Genomic DNA, 17475 nt, shown 5'->3' on the forward strand with positions numbered 1-17475 from the left:
TTAACCTCCACACCCCAGTTCCTGTCTGCTCTATTACAGTCCTCGCTGAGACCTCTGATGTCATTTCCTGATAAACTTTCTCCTGTAGAAATTTAGCAATTTCCTGTTGGTATCCCTATCACTTACTGCCAACTCTGGACCCCGCTGTCTCCAGCTCCACCCTCCTTCTCCCACCCCCAGTGGGTAATAAGACAGGAGATGCACTTACTGTGTGCCCCACTCCATGTCATAAAATGCCTTCCTGACCATTTTCTCCACTAAAATCGCTGAAATTCCCTGTCCTGCCAACAAAGAGTAATGTGAAAGAAAAATCTCCAAATTTAAAAAACAAGTAAATTAAAACATATTTGAACTGGAGGTTAGATTATATCATATAATGGGGCCAATGCTGTTTAAGGCTTTATCCCCTTCTTATATTTTTATACACCCCAACAGTGTCAGAATGGTCAGGCAGCTCAAACTCCATTATTTTACTCTATCTAGTCTTTCCTTTCTTCCCAAACTACATTAGTGATCTTAATATCCAGTACATCTGACCTGTGGTGGCTCAGTGGATAAATCATCAACCTGGAATGCTGAGGTTGCTGGTTTGAAACCCTGGGCTTGCCTGCTCAAGGCACATACGCGAAGCAACTACCAAGTTGAGGCTTCTGCTCCTTACCCCCCACCTTTCTCTCTCTCTTTCTCTCCTCTGTCTAAAATTAATAAGTAAAATCTTAAAAGAAGACAGATGTCTAATACAGCAAACTATAGCTTTTATGACTTAATAGCTCTATAGATTTTTTTTTCTTAAAAAAATCTGTTTATCTATCTGTTCATCAATTTAGCCATTTATTTTTAAAATGTCAACCCTATCCGCCAAGTTTCAAGATGGAAAATTCCACTGGGATCCTTGTCAGGTTTCCTTTCCTTTCCCCAGAGTTCTGGGCTTGGTGTGGCTCAGGTGCTATAGCAATAGAGGAATGGAGGCAACAACTTGGGGGTGAATGTTGTTGGCTCCAAATACAGGGGCTCCTCTTAGGAAGGCTAGAGAGTAAGGAGCCAAACCTGCAGGGGAAGAGCCTTTCTAAGAGGATGTTGAAATAGGAAGTGAGATACCCAGCTGCAATGAAGGGTGCCAAATCTCCCTGAGTATAGGTACCTGGCTCTTGGGCAGTTGTGATGGGTGAGATACTGCTTTTTTAGATTTAAGACTTTGACATACCAAGAAGTCCTAGGGGAGCTATAATGTAGGCATGGTTTACCTTGTTTGTGAACTCTGGAGACTTGAGAAATTTATTCTCGGCTTCAAAATTTCTGTACTGGAGGTGAGGGTTTGTGTGGAGTTAAACAGCTTTCTTCCCTCCTACTAAATTCAATAACAAACATTCCCTGTAGAAAATATGGAAAATATATAGAAAATATATAGAAGTAGATAAAATTCACCCACAAACCATAGATACTAACTGCTAATAACTTGCTCTGTATGTCAGTCTTTTTCTGTAGAAATACAAAAATAACATTTAGGAGGTTGAGATCATATTATAAGTCAGTGGTTTTCAACCTTTTTACACTTGTGGACTGGTGGAAATAGAATTATTTCAGGGACCGCTAAGGCAGAAATAACCCTGAGCATAGGCAAATTCAACTAAGATCACTGGGTCTCTAATCTTCATACAGCGTCAGGGTGGTTAACTCTTTCGTAGATGGCACAAAATTTCTGGTAGACTGGCACTGGTCCGTGGATCGGTGGTTGAAAAACACTGTTATAAATCACATTATATTTTTAAAAATCTTATCAGGATATGGTTTCTCCCTTATTCATTTAAAGATGACTTGAAAACATAGTTTTTACATGCTTATGTAATATTTTTTATGCAAATATCTCATAATTAATTATTCCCTAATCATTGGGACATTCAGAGCATTTCCAACTTTTTGTTACTACTAATTCTATTGCAGTTGCTATCTTTTTATTTTAATCTTTATTTGCATCTTTATTCATTTACTTGGATGGAATCCTAGAAGTAGAATTACTGGGTCAAAGGGTATGAACATTTTTAGCTCTTGTTACATATTGCCAAACTGCTTCCCAGAAAAGTTCCTACTCCTGTCCTGGGTATGTAAGAATCTTAGGGAACTTTTTAAAGTAGATAACATTTGTTTCAAGCCAATCTTCCTTTACTCTTTCATCCCTCTACTGCCTCTCTCTTCCATCTGCGTGTGTTCTATTTATTAGGGTCTTGGTTTCAGGTATCTATTATGAGCTTGACAAAGATGTCAATTGCCTCAATTCCTAGGGGACAGTTTTATTCTTGACTCTTCTCTAGTGATGAGACCTGAGGCATTGAAATGGGCAATTGAGGAGATGTTTTGGACAGAAAAACCTCCCGATTCCCCTGATCTCATTGTATGTAAGGGAGGCAGCCTTTGACCCTTTTTTCCTTCATGAGCTTTGTCTGGTCACCTGGCAGATATTGACCAGGAATCTTGGTTTACTTGACTTTTCCCCCATTTTATTGAATTTATTAGTGTGTCATTGGTTAATAAAATTATACCGGTTTCAGGTGCACAGTTCTACAACACATCATCTGTACATTGTATTGTGTGTTCATCACCCCAAGTCAAGTCTCTGTTCATCACATTTATCTCCCCCCTTCTCCACCTGCAGTCATTACGCTGTTGTTTGTGTCTGTGAGTTTTCTCTCTTTTTTCCTTTTTGTTCAATCTCTCCATCCCTCCCTCATTGCCCCCCCACAGCTGTCAGCCTGCGCTCTTTGAGTCTGTTTCTGTTTTGTTAGTTCATTTTGTTCATTAGATTCCCCATATGAGTGAAATCATATGGTATTTGCCTTACTCTAACTGGCTTATTTCACTTAGCATAATACTCTTCAGGTCCATTTGATTGACATTTTAACCCATTTTCTGCTGCTGATCAATGGGTAACTTCACGCAAATTCACTCTTTTTCTTCAAAGTTTCATTTTTACTCTAAATTATCTAATATCTTTTCATTTGCAGTACATACCTAGGAAATTAAATACTGAAGAAATCTGGATAATGTAAGACTCTCCTCGTTTTTATTTTGCTTTTCTTTAAAATACATTATTTTGTTACCTGGATTATGTGAGGCCACACTTTGGTTTGGTTTGGTCTGGGGTATGTGTGTGAGAGAGAGATCGATATTGGTTGTGTGCACACATCACATTGATTCACATTTCATAAAGTCCGGGTGGAAGAAGAAGCAGGAAATAGTTCTCAAGAATTGTAAAAAATCATAAGCTAGGATCTAGTCACATTATTACTCGGAATGTATGTTGTTTTTATGTTAAAGAAGAAACAAAGCCATGAATATGTACATTTCAGCATTATTTATAATGGTAAAAAATTGAAAGTAATCTAACTGTCTAAGCATAGAGAGTAAATTATAGTAAATACAGTCCAGTAATGTTATGTAACCATTAAAAATAATGATCATAAAGACTTGCAGCATGCAACAAGTTTATGATATCACTTAAAAAGTTTAAAGGCTGATTACGCCGGCAGGGGCATGAAAAAAGCATGCAAAAGTGAAAATGGTTGGCTAGCGTGATCTTTTTAAAATGCCAGCGTTGTTATGTTGTGATTTTTGCACTAAATACGGAAGACACTAGGGAGGTTTGGCATGCTTTGGAAAGATAGGGAGGGTACTGTGTGGGGCGGACCAAGGTCCCTTCCTGCACAAATATCTGTTCTCTTTGTCTTCCATGCGTTGTCAAGACTAAGAAGCTACTTGCTGGGTGGTTTCTTCATGGTGTTAGAACAATGAAGAAGAGGCTAGCCTGAGAGAGGGGTATCTGGTACTTTAACCCAGCAAGAACATGTTGCATATTGTCCCAGGAGATGGGGAGAGACACTGTCAGCGATTGGGGTCCAGGACATACGGACGTAGGGGCAACTCCTGGGTTAAACCACCCAATGTCACCCTCCACCCAGTGATTTTACACTGGGGAATATAAGTTAAAATGACATTTTAACAAGTGATTTTAGAGAATCAGAAAACAGACTAAAATAGTGTAACTGGAAGAATGTCATGAGAATTAGAAAGGACATTTCAAAGCTTCCTCTTGGTCTTGGTAGGGGAATTTTGGGGTGACAGTATGTATGTGTATATCTAGGTGGGCCCCCCCCATTAGTACCAATTGTTAGCACTTTCTTTTCTCCCCTCACTGCCCAGCTGTTTGTCAGAATTAATTGTATTGGAGGGGTCCCTCTGAGCAAAAGACCAGAAACTTGGAAGGTAAAGGTGGCAGGTCTAAGAGACAGAGAAAGGGGATTTGGGGGCTGGAGACAGCTGGCTCTCTGTGCCACATCTTAGCGGGTATTGTGACAAGAGCTGTACAAATAAATGGGATCTGAATGAACTCTCCAAGGATTGGGGCTTAGGACCTCAGGTTTGTGTTCTGTGCACCATCTTTTGAGTGTGTCACTTCTGTGTGGGTCAGGTTGTTATAATCACCTGTCCCTGTGATGCTGGGTCCCCTGCAGCTAATCCTTCCTCCCACCTCCCACATTCTCGATGAGCGCTGTGACTCAGTGGCTTCTCAGTACGTCTGAGTAGCTTTTTTTTCTGGGGCTAGAACCACAGTCAGGAGATGTTGTAACCAGAACTCTTCCTTTTATCATCTTTCCTTTTGGTTCATGAAGGTCTTCTCCTCTGTGGATCCATGCGAAGGGAAGCCCACCCCAACAAAAGTGGGCTGTTGGAGGGTTGTAGACAGAGTGCCTTGTTTAGCCTCTGACTTGAGAAAAAAGACAGACATTTTTAAAATTCTGTTGGCTGAAAGGGGAATATTTGAAAGCCAGCATGGAGTTGGGTGCTGTGCTTACCAACTGGGCTCAGACAGTTGGCTTCGTTGTTTCACTGCAGTTTATATGCTTTCGCTTCGAAATGCCCCAGGAGTGGCAAGTCCTGAAACCCCTGGAAATTCTGTCTCTCTGGCCGCATCAGGGGAATTTGCCAAGTTTTCTTGGGGGGGGGGGTGCGCTCCATCAGCCTGACCAGACAGCTGTGCACTCTCACTGGGAGGCTGTCCCAGCCTTTCCGCAGGGGGCTCCTGTGTCCCCCTGTTCCCAGGGGGAAGCTGCATTCTTTCTCAGGGACACGCTCCCGCCCCCACCAGCGCCAGACTACTTGCCTTCCCATCTTTGACCCCGTGTGTGCGAGAAGACTTCAAGTTCCTCCCATGGCGTTTGTTCCTAACTCTTGGCTTGTCTTCATTTCTCTCCCTTTCCTGTGCTGACACATCCTCCGTGTGAACGGAGCCAGGATGGTGGCTTTGCTCGTGGAAGCCCCGAGAAGCAGCGCCCCTGGCTGCAGGCACCCGTGGGAGCCAGCGCTCCTTCGCGCAGGGCTGTGTCTCCCCCGAACCCCGCCCTGCCATTGTCTCCGCTTCCGCCGCACTTCTTCCTTCTCGGCCATCTTTCTTAACCTGCTCTTTCTACTTTTTATCCTTTTGTCTCCTTCTCTTTTATTTCTCCTGTTACTTCCTTTGCTGTGTCCCTACCTGCTTTATTTTGTCCCCTGTCATTACCCAGCGAGTAGCCATGGGCTTCCCTGGCCCATCTATCTCCCTTCTGATGAAGTCTGTTCCCGTTGGAATTCTGGCCTGACCTTACCTGGAATCAAGGGATTCACTGTTCACTGATACCTGTTTGTGTGGGGGCAGTTTTTTTGGGGGGGAGGGAAGACTTGGAGGGAAGACTTTCAACACCGCCAGGCCCCTGTGGGGGTGGGAGAAAACAGACTGCACCACCAGCCACCACTCTTAGAATTAGCCTGGTCTCATTGGACCATGTCTCCCTGCTGGTGAGACCTGCCCCTTGGGCTCGAATGACCACAGCGGTGGCATCTCGGTAGCTTCCTTGCTGACCAGTGTTGCCGTGCAGGCAGTGGCCTTCAGCCGGCCATCTCATGGCTTTGCTTAGTTGTAGACTAAGATCCATTGTGGGCTTGGGTCTTAGTGAATTTTGCTTGTTGGAGCCACACTGGCCTGGGTGGGTGGTGTCTGTCCTTGAAAGTCTAGAACAGGGGTCCCCAAACTACGGCCCACGGGCCACATGTGGCCCCCTGAGGCCATTTATCCGGCCCCCGCTGCACTTTCGGAAGGGGCACCTCTTTCATTGGTGGTCATTGGCAGCATTGCTCACGTACAGTACTACTTCTGGTGACGTGGGACGTATGAGTCACGGCTCCGGAAGCGCGTCATATCACTTGTTACGGCTAGCAGTGACAAATATGGAACCGGACATTGACCATCTCATTAGCCAAAAGCAGGCCCATAGTTCCCATTGAAATACTGGTCAGTTTGTTGATTTAAATTTACTTGTTCTTTATTTTAAATATTGTATTTATTCCCGTTTTTTTTTTTACTTTAAAATAAGATATGTGCAGTGTGCATAGGGATTTGTTCATAGTTTTTTTTATAGTTCGGCCCTCCAACGGTCTGAGTGACAGTGAACTGGCCCCTGTGTAAAAAGTTTGGGGACCCCTGGCCTAGAAGGTGTTTTCTAATCCTTGTGGGACCTTGTCTCACTTCTACATTGTGTTATGCATCAGGTTGGGTGTAACTGCTTATGGGAAGTTGCTCATATTCATTTGGGAGGAGAACAGAGCTTCTGCCCTTTCCTTTGGCTCTTCAGAGAGACAGAAGGAAATCACAAGGAAGGGGAGGCTGGCTTGAGCGTGTGGTATGTCTCATAACACCAACACCCTCTGGAGTCAGTGAAAGTGCTTAGGGTTGGGGCTGTCCTCCTGTCCCTTATTTTGTCAATTACAAGTGGCCTCTGGGTAACAGCAAAGTGACATAAGTGAAGCATATGGCCCTGCCACAAGGTCCCAGGGCCCCTCAGGTTAAGTCTTTGGCACCTTCATGAATATGGCGGGGCTGCGGTTATTGAGTGAATTCCTGGAAAAGTTTTACCCAGGTATTTGAACTGGAGCTTAAATCCTTTCTGAAATAGTTTCTTGATGTATAAAACTGGGTTATGACCTACTTTCCAAGGCTTTTGTGAAGGGGTAATAGTAATACCTAGTGTTTATTAAGTGTTTAATTTGTGCCAAGCACTTATTTTCACCAAAATCTTATGAGGTGCAGATACTGTTATTATCTCCATTTTATAGATGCATAAACTGAGGTACACAAAGATTAAATAGTTGTGGCACACAGTAAGTGGCCAGAACTGGTATTGGAACCCTGGCCCCTGACCCAAAATCGAGGCTTACACCCTCTATGTATGTAAAGTTCCTGACGCTTTGCTCGGCACACAAAGGAGCCTCAAGAAAATTAGGTGATATATGTTAATGGACTTTGATGACTGCTATGGACTAGAACCAATGGAGGTTTCCAGGGTCTGGTTGGGGTGGAACATTGGGTGCCCTGGGGAAAGAAGGAGGTTGATGCGAGAGAGTGTCAGCTCAGCTTCTCGCAGAGGTGATAGCCAGAGTGAGTTTCCTGCAGGTCCTGAGGCAGGGCCCACTTCACCCTCCTTCTCACCAGCACCCCCTCCCTCCTGCCGTGCAGGGTGATGTGAGCAGAGCCCAGGAATGCCTTATGTGGATCGGCAGAACCGCATCTGTGGGTTTCTGGACATCGAGGAGAATGAGAACAGTGGCAAGTTTCTGCGGAGGTACTTTATTTTGGACACCCAGGCCAACTGCCTCCTCTGGTACATGGACAACCCCCAGGTGAGAGGCTGCGGGGGAAGGTGGCAGGGTGGCTGGCTGCCCATCGCTGCCTGGGTGGAATGCACACGGGATTAGCCTCAAGGGCTTCATCTCATGCCTAACACTGACCTGCTGGTCAGTAAGGAGGAGAAAACGCCACCACACACACAGACACACAGACACGCATGCACACACACACCCACCCATGTGCACAGGAAATCATCCCTGGTTCTTTGAGAAAAAAGCTCATCTCTCCTGACCCAGGGGATCTGGTGTCTTTTCTCACACTCAGGAATTTAATACTTGCAAAAGTCAGGCCGAGGCTGGCCGGGCTGGATCCAGGCTGCAGAGCATGGCCTGCTTGCTCTCACCTCTCCTGTTAGGGCTGTGGCCTTGTGGCCACTCCTGCTCTTCCAGTCTGGGGCCCCTCCCCTGCAGAGAATGTGACCTGGTTCCCTAAGCTGGACAAGTGTTGGGCTTCCCTGCTCTCCTGCAGGAGTCCCAGTCCTGGGTTGGAGGTGACCCTGGAACTCAGTTCTGCTCCTTTGCACTACAGATGAAAAACAGCCGAGTCCCAGACAGTGGAGTCGACGAAGTTTATTTCTGTGCCTGGGAGTCCCTGGAGTTGCCCCTGGTCTCAGAAGATGTGGGATCTCAAGTCTTTCTTCTCGTGCTATTAAGAGCTGTTGGCTCTTTCCTCCCCACTACCTTAGAGCAGTTTAATGGAATGAGTCCCCAAAGACTGGTGTGGCCCCCTGATCGGCAAGGTCATGGGTCATGGCCATATTGAGGTGGGGTGAGGAGTGGACCTGGGCTTTGGCTCTGGTTCAGAGATTTGGGAAGGGGAAAGTCTGAGTGTTGGGGGATGGATCTGGGCTTTAAGATGTGAAGTGAAGAGTCCCGTGAGTCTCTAGATCATTACCCAGCGACTCACCCTCTGGCGGCCTCTGGCACTGGTCCTCTGGGTTTGATGGCTGAGAGAAAACGCTGCAGGCACAGAAAACGTGAATCGCCCTCTCCAGGAAAGACTTAATCCTAAACGGAGCTGTGCCCTATTTCACCCCACATTCCTCATAAACCTTCCGTTGATTACTTTTATTCAGAGTGCTGAACATTCAGAATAAAACCTTCGTATGGACAGTTACATCTTTGACTTACCCTGGAATGCTTGCCTCTTGTGATGCTGTTTTTGGGTTTGCCTGTGGGCCCTGCTGTATCATGCTCCCTGCCTTTGCTCTGTAGAGGTGCCCACAGCTGAGTCATGAGTCTACCGTGACAGGAAGTAACCTTTTAGGTACCACTTCCCCACTGTTGGAGGAACTTGAAATCAAGTCTTGTGGCCAGTAGACTTGGCTTCCGGCATGCCAGGGATGAGCCGCGGTGAGTCACGGTCTCTGGGTGTTATAAGTCCTTTCCCCCTTTTCTTCCTTTGTATACCTTCTCCCACTTCCTGCCCGGTTAGCTCAGGTGATTCGAGTCTATTTTTGTGCTGATTTAGCTGCCTAGTGCTATGCTTCCTACTAGGACTGTTCTTAACCCAAATTTACTTGCTTGGGGAATCCTGCTTCGCTGTTGCCAGCTACCCCCCCTGAGAGCTGGAGCCTCCTTCATACTCTGGACCACAGGCTCTGAGTCTTGCTGTCAGTGACATGTCACCTAGGACCACAGTGTCGCCATTCCTACTCTTTTTTTTTTTTTTTTTTTTTCATTTTTTTCATTTTTCTGAAGCTGGAAACGGGGAGAGACAGTCAGACAGACTCCCGCATGCGCCCGACCGGGATCCACCCGGCACGCCCACCAGGGGCGACGCTCTGCCCACCAGGGGGCGATGCTCTGCCCATCCTGGGCGTCGCCATATTGCGACCAGAGCCACTCTAGCGCCTGAGGCAGAGGCCACAGAGCCATCCCCAGCGCCCGGGCCATCTCTGCTCCAATGGAACCTTGGCTGCGGGAGGGGAAGAGAGAGACAGAGAGGAAAGCGCGGCGGAGGGGTGGAGAAGCAAATGGGCGCTTCTCCTGTGTGCCCTGGCCGGGAATCGAACCCGGGTCCTCCGCACGCTAGGCCGCATTCCTACTCTTGAATGTTGCAGTTGTCAGGATTTCTCTTGCTCTTTCCCGACTTAGGATTCGACTGCCCTTGGTTCCAGCACCTGCACTAACCTTGGGTGCCAGGCCTTGGGCTGCCTTCCTGCGGTGCCTCGGGTGCCGGGCCTTGGGCTGCCTTCCTGCAGTGCCTCGGGTGCCGGGCCTTGGGCTGCCTTCCTGCGGTGCCTCGGGTGCCGGGCCTTGGGCTGCCTTCCTGCGGTGCCTCGGGTCAGCCTCTCCGGCAGGTCCCGTCCTGCCCAGGGCAGCCTCCTGTGCCTCCGTGCCAACTGAGCTTTCAGGATGCTCTTTGCGCTACAGCCTTCTCTGAGTTTGAGTTACCAAATAAAACCCGTGGCCCCTGCTGCAGATCCTTTACATTTTCCCTAGAGGCAGAAATTTCAGCCTGTGCCTAAAAAAGGAGAGTCTAGCTGTGACATAGCAATATTTCTGAACATTTTACTTCTTCAGTTGTTGACGTGGCTCTTTGTTATATTAAATGGCCCAACAGCCGATCTCAGACTTGAGAGTGGATATTTTTGTAAGTTGTAAAGTCGTGTTAGTGAACATTTATTACTGTGTGCCAACCATTGTTCTGAAGACTTCATTGGGTTTTCATTTCATTCTGACAGCAGTCTAATTGATAGGTATTACCGTCCTCATTCTAAAGGTGAGGTGGGTGAGGCAGAGTGGGGGAAGACATTTGCCCTTGATTACAGAATAAGCAAGTGGCAGAGCCGGGATTCTAACCTTGGCAGCCAGACTTCGGTTCCTCTGCTGTTATTGCAGATGATGAGACGGTTGTCTTAATGCGGCTTGGGAGGAAGGAAAGCTTTCAAAGGTAGTCTCTGATTAAGACATAGAAGCCAGGGGACTCTCAGGGCTGGGTGCTCATAGGTGGCAGGGGGCTCATCTGGTTAAGCTTTTGATCCACGTGTTCAGCATTTGGTAAATGTGTGCTTATTCAGTGAATGAATGAACAAGCCAGAGAGGGCTCTCCAGTTTGCTCACTTGGGAGCACTTGCTCTCCTGAGGTTGGAGACATGGCCTAAACCAGACGGCAGTTCTGTGGAGTCCCGCGAGTCAGGAGAAGATGGGTTGGCAGTGCTCCCAAGAGCAAACTGAGAGGTTTGTCTGTCCATGTGGAGAGAGACTTTGGGAACTCCATTCAGGAACTGAGCATCTTACTTGTTGTATAGGGAAAAGAAGACAACTGATGTAAGTAACATCTTAACTAATAGACATTCATTGGCAGGGGATTTTCTGAACCCAGGTCTCTGATCTTTGCCTGTTGAAACGACTTGGCATTTATGGAGCCTGTTTTTCACTTCTGCTCTTACTACTGTTATCACTGACTGCAGGTTATACTTCCCACGTCTTCCCGAGTGGTTGTCCTGCACCAGCCGCTGTGCAAAATGTGTTGCATGTATCAGCTCCTGAAACCCTCCCCAGAGCCCTGGGACCCAGGGACTGTTCCCGCTCTGCCGTGTTCTGCAGGGTGCGGAGACGCCCAGCGACTTTGCTCCGGGTTGCCCAGGTGGCAGGTGCAGAGCCAGAGGCGGGCCCGGGCTGCGGGCTGTCTGACTTGAGTACCTGCTCTCCTCACCCTGTGCTCCGCCTTGAGCAAGGTCCTGCAGCTGACGTGGAAGGTGAACTCAGCGAGGCCTTTGCCACTAGGAAGCTTCAGGTTCAGGAAGGATGAAAACGATACACACAGAACGAGAGTGCTAAAAATCCGAGTCCATCTTTATAACAAGGTAGCATATCGTTAAGTTCAGTCGCCTAGATACCAGTATTACGGTAGAAGGTGAAGGGGTAGCAGTGCCCCCTGCCGCCGCCCATCTGGGGAACAGCAGGGCCTGGAGGTGGAGTCTTAGATGGAACTTTCTCAGACCCAGGAGACAGAGATCAAGGGTCAGATCCTGGCTTGGCCGCTAAGTTGTTTTGTACATAAGCAAGTCATTTATCCTACTTGGGCCATAAGCCTTAACTTGGCTTTTGGCCTTTTATTTCCTGAAGGCCTGAGAGTAGAGTAAGATCCTGGAGTTCAGCAAATCTACTTAACACATAGTTGTTGAATGTGCCCTGCATGCCAGACACCAGTCAAATGCGGAGGCTTCCAGTGAGCAAGACAAAGTCTCTGCCTTCCCAGAGCTTGCCCTATAGTGGGGGGGGGGGGGAGGGAGTAGATAACTAAATACAAATGCTGCAGGGAGAGCTGCAGGGCGCCCCTTTATGGAGGGGGTAGCAATAAATCCAAATCTGGAAGTGATTACTACAAGTGATTGACATTTGTGGAACCCTTCCGGGTTTTCAGTGTTTTCATTTCTGAGGTCCGGTTGCTTGTGATGCACCTCGGAGGACGGAGGACGGGAAGAGGGGGCGGTTAGGTGAGGGAACCATGGGGCAGAGGCAGCTCCAGGGAGGGAAGGTGAGCTCGCATGGTTGGAGAGTGTTTAAGGTCGGGTTCCCCAGAAGGCCCTGACACTGCGATTTGTGGAAAGTTCTTTATGAAGGAAATGTTCCCCTGAGACTTGTCAAGTGTGCTGGGAAGCCAGACAAGGGTGTGAGCTCAGGAGAGGTCTGCAGAGGGGAGGCAGGCCTTAGCCCACTGCTGCAGGGCTGACAGTAACTGAGACCTAAGAGTTGTCCCACGGGAGCTGGGCTTCCGGATGCCCCACTGGACGGTCACTGGTTCTGGCTCTGCAAACGTGGGCAGCATGGCTCTGTGGCATGATGGCAGCCCTCTGAAGTAGAGCTGCAGGTGCTGGCCATGGTGAGCACAGCAGAACGTCAGAGACAAGAGGCCCGCGACCATGTCTGCTCCTGGACGTACTGCCGTCACATGCTAGGGGTCAGCCTGTGCTGACCCAGTCCAGCCTTGAATGACTGCCAGAATTAGTTTCGAAGTGGTAAAGTAAGAAGGAATCAAGGGTATTTTTTTTTCATACAGGCGCTGGTGACACCAAACTAATTTAGAATGAAATCCATTAGCTGAAAAAGGACTCCTATAAATGGAACGTTTCAGTATTATTGATTATGGCCACTGATTTGGCTAATGCATTTAAAAATCAATATGCTGACCATATCAAACATGCAAATGATTCTTGAATAGAAATAAACATTGCTGACCAGGCAGTGGCACAGTGGATAGAGCTTTGGACTGGGATGCGGAGAAATAAACATTGGCGGGATTTTTCTTAAAACATTTCTATGATATGGTGGCACCAGCACAGTCTTTTAATTTAATATTGGTCCCTATCATGAGAGAGGGGATGAAATTCCTTAATAAGGCTTCTCTACTTTGTTGCCACCACCTACAGAGTAATTAACCATGCTTATGTTCCATCCATCTAATGCCTGCTTGGCTAAGTAATTGTAAAAATGATATAGTTCTGAACAAAGGATAAACAGAAGCATGAAAACAGTGTTGCACTAGATTGCTGTTCTTATCAAATGTACTCTGTACAATGTATTTTCTCTCTTTGGCCAAATAATGCTCAGATGCTTTTACTTTCCAAAGGCCCTGATATGAATTTGGAACAAAATACCCATCATATCCAAAAAGATTGCATCTTTGCATTTTTCCGGGTTTCTGTGAGGCCTTTGCTTTTTTTTTTTTTTTTTTTTTTTTTTTTTTAAATAAACTGAAAGCAATTCTTTCCATTGAAAGGGGCAAGGAGCTTTATTTAGCTGTGTTGACAAAAAGATGAATATTTAGTTGCATTTTAGTAGAAAGTGTACAGAGGAGGGGTAGGAAATTATATTATATGTAATGTATAATAGATGATAGTTTTGTCTTAAAGGCTAGGCTAATATTAGTATGTGTTTTTTAAATTGTGTATTCTATATCACAATCTTCTTGAGCATAATTTGGCTGAAATCCAACAATATTTAGAAGATTTTTGTGTAATATGCTTCACCCTGTCAAAATGCCAATAACCAGTTAGATAACTTTCTTTAAATACTGGCCAATAAACGCACATGATACAAAATTTGAAATGTGGGAGAGCTGATTACAGTGACAGGTTTTTCCCTCCCACTCCTGTTCCCTGGCTACAGAGTCCCCTAGCCAGAGGCAACCAGTATTACCAGTTTCTGTGTGCCTGTCCAGAGATACTCTGTATATACAAGCATTGTGATAACTCTCAGCTCTTCAACAATTGTTGGGCAAAGTATACTGCTCACAAAAATTAGGGGATATTTCAAAATGAATATGAAGCAAATAAAAAAAGAAGCATTGATTTTTTTTAAAAAAAATTAAACAAAAACATCAGAAAACCAAACAAGTCAAAGAAAGTTGTTTGGATATGCAAATGAAGTGCAAAACCAACTTTTATTTTATTGGTGAAAATGCACTATACTATTTGCACATTCCCTGATTTTTGTGAGCAGTGTATTTTTAATTAGTGGATTTTGTGTAATTGGTATATTAGCTATCAATATGACACATGATTTCAATTGTTAAATAGAATTTCTGGCATGCTTTTGTCTATTATTGTGTTAGAGTAAGAATGCAGAATTCCTTTAGGGGGGGAAAAAGTCCCAAAAGGAAGGTTTCAAACAATAGGTTTATACTTTGACTAACATGCAAATTAAAACAAACAAACAAACAAATAAATGCTAATCTGGTAAGGGTTATTATTAAATTAACGTTTTAAGAATTAAAATTATGTGTGGGCTTTTTGAGAGTTAACCTAAAATGTTGTAAGTGTAATTTTGTTTTATGTTTTTTTTATAGTAATCTTATATTTTAAATAAAATGATTCTTGTCTTTGTAACAAGGTGTACTTTGTTTAAGTTAAAAAGAAGTAAAAACTAAACAGCACTTTAAGCAATCATGTTAATAGTCGGCACTGCTTGGTATTAAAGTCCAAGCAGCTAAAGAGATAGAAGCTTTGAAACTTAGCAGAGGTTTTACTAATGCAAAACCATGGTGATGACTGGTCTAAGTTTTCTTAAAATTTGTTTCTGGTTATATTGTCATGTTTTGCTTTAGATTTTAACGTTCTGCATATATACATAAAATATTTTATCTATTTATAGACATGAATGTCATTTTATTATTAAAATAATGTCTGTAAGGAAAAGCAGGCACTTGTATGTTTGGGGCAGGGCTGCCTATGAGATTGTACTCAGAGCTCATTTTTATTAGTTGTGTCAGCTAAGCACAGGATATGATGAATACATTAATTAGGGAAGCATCCATTGTTTTGAGCCTCCTGTCCTCATCTGTAAAATACCAGTAATGATACAAATTACCTCTATCTCTGACATAGTTACTGTAAAGATGAAATAAAGTAATGTATGTGAAAGTGCTTTGATAAACTCTGAAGTTTATCAAGTTAGATGTTGATAGAGATGTTATTTGTTAAGGAAGTTTGTTGCGGTAGTGACGTGAGATGGACAGGGAAGTGGGGGGAGGCTGGAGTCAGTGATGACAGTGAGGAATTTGTTCTGCAGCTCTCGTATATGTCTGTGGTGGTAGTGTGGTGGGGATGGAGTGGAAGGGACCAATTTAAAGTGGGAGGGGAGAGAGAGAGAGGAGAAAAGAAACATTAAAATTGCGGCACTGTGGCCCTGGCCGGTTTGCTCAGTGGTAGAGCGTCAGCCTGGCATGTGGAGGACCCAGGTTTGATTCCCAGTCAGGGCACACAGGAGAAGTGACCATCTACTTCTCCACTCCTTCTCCTTCTCCCCCCTTTTTTCTTTCTTTCTCTCTCTTTCCCTCTTCTGCAGCCATAGTTTGATTGGTTCTAGCACATCAGTCCCACGTGCGGAGGATGTCTCTGTGGAGCCTCCGTCTCAGGCTCTAAAAATAGCTCGGTTGCGAATATGGCCCCAGATGGGTAGAGTATTGGCTCCTGACAGGGGTTACTGGGTGGATCCCTGTTGGGACACATGGGAGAGAGTCTGTCTCATTTCTCCTCCTCTCACTTGGAAAAGAAGAAAAAAAAACCTGTGGCACTTTAGTTGTTCATTGATTGCATCTCATACATGCCTTGATTGGGGGTCTTTAGCCGAACCAGTGAACCCCTTGCTCAAGGCAGTGACCTTGGGTTCAAGCTAGTGATCTTGGGCTCAAGCTGGCAAACCCACGCTTAAGCTGGCGACCTCAGGGTTTTGAGCCTGGGACCTCAGCGTTCCAGGTCGATGGTTTATTCACTGAGCCACCACTCGTCTGGCAAGTAGTCAAAGATTTAGTAGTGCCTGCTTGACTGGGGAGCAAGTGCGGAGTTGCTGACAGAGACGGAAAAGTTGGGAAGGGAATCAGTTAGAGGGTGGAGGGGAAATGATGATTGAGTTTGAGGTAAATCTGGAGGGGGCCAAGTTGAGGAAAGGGGTGAAATAGTTGGCTTACTGAATTTAAGGTTTCGGAAACAGTTAGGTGGCCAGCAGTTGGAGTTTTGGAAACTGAATGTGTCCAGGAGATTATCTAGAGCTGAGGCCTTTGGCCATGTCTTTAGGTCATTGTCACCAGGATTGGAAGAGGAAGTAGAAGGGCTGGGAATGGGATGGCTGGGAAGCTTCCACATCCTGAAGCTCGTGCTGGCTCAAGCTGGTGCTGCTGCACGGCCACAAGGGGCAGCTGCATGGTGAGTGGGAGCGTCACACCAACACAGCAGTGTATGATAGCGAATTGACTTTTCTCGAAGGGAAAGGTTAAATACATCTTTCTGAGCTGGAGAATGGAGAGAGTAGCCATGGACGTTACACCTTTCTTCTATTTAGTATCAGGTAGTGGAGCTAGAGGGAGGAGGGGAGATGTGTGTGATACCAAAGCAGCGGGTGAAGCCCCTGGCTGGGTCCCTTAGTGCCTGGGTGCAGCTGGGCTCCTCTCCTTTGGTTATTCCCTCCTGCCGCTGTGAGCGCTGTGGGGTTGGGGCCCAGGGAATTCCGCTCTCCCTTCCGTCCCCATAGAGCGCTCTTCGTAGGTGAGCCCTTCCCTGAGATCCGTGTCTGACCTTGGCTTTGGGTGGTTTGAGTTGTGGTTTCAGCCATGGGCAGCCGTGGTGGTTCCTGCCTTCGCTGTGGAATTTCCACACACGTTCTCTTCTTCCTCCTCCCACCAGTTGGCCAGCAGGTCGGTTCTGACTGCCTGCTGTGTCCCTCGCTGTCTGCTAAGAAGCCCAGAGGGCTAGCAGAGACGTTAAGAGGGCACCAGCCACCAGCGTCTTTCCTTCCCCTTTCCAGTCTCTCAATTCCTAGTATTTTGGAGTTTGGCACCTAAGAGCCAGTTTGGCCAGTTCCTGCCCTGCCCAGTTTGGGCAACTCCACAGGGCCTCATCTGGCGTAAGCCTGCTGGTCTTGCTCTTTTATTTACCTTTCATTGATAATCAACTCTTAGATAATGAGTAGGTCCTTGTACATTTGAAGGGAGGTGGCGTGGTAGAGAGGAAACTGCATGGGATTTGAGAATCAGGAAGGGTGGGTTCCACCACTGGCCTGACTCCTCAGTACCTGTGTTACCTTGGGCAAGTTGCCTCACCTGCTCAATCCTTAGTTTCTTCTTCTGTAAAACGGGAGTGTTGGGATTCAGTGACACCTGCAAAAGTCCCTAGCAGCAGGCCTGGTGCATAGTATACTCTAAATATATGTCCGTTTCTGTTTTCCTTTTCCAAGGTGGGCTTTGTCAAAGCAGCAGACTGATGTTGGGAGTCATGAGGTCTGTCTGTCTTCCCTCTGCTCCTTGAGGAAGTCATTTCCTCA

The 17475-nt window shown here is 46.1% G+C and overlaps 1 protein-coding gene across 3 annotated transcripts in view; it reads left to right on the forward strand.

Moving 5' to 3' along the window:
* The window catches only part of PLEKHA2 (pleckstrin homology domain containing A2), a 74833-nt gene that overhangs the window by 19023 nt on the left and 38335 nt on the right, over window positions 1–17475 (forward strand). For all 3 annotated transcript variants that reach the window (XM_066237254.1, XM_066237252.1, XM_066237253.1), the window contains exon 2: window positions 7541–7704. In XM_066237254.1, the coding sequence (XP_066093351.1) occupies window positions 7564–7704 (141 nt within the window). In that variant the 5' untranslated portion in view covers window positions 7541–7563. The remainder of the gene's footprint in view (window positions 1–7540; window positions 7705–17475) is intronic.

The sequence above is a fragment of the Saccopteryx bilineata genome, chromosome 6 (assembly GCF_036850765.1).
Source record: "Saccopteryx bilineata isolate mSacBil1 chromosome 6, mSacBil1_pri_phased_curated, whole genome shotgun sequence".
NCBI classification, from domain to species: domain Eukaryota; kingdom Metazoa; phylum Chordata; class Mammalia; order Chiroptera; family Emballonuridae; genus Saccopteryx; species Saccopteryx bilineata.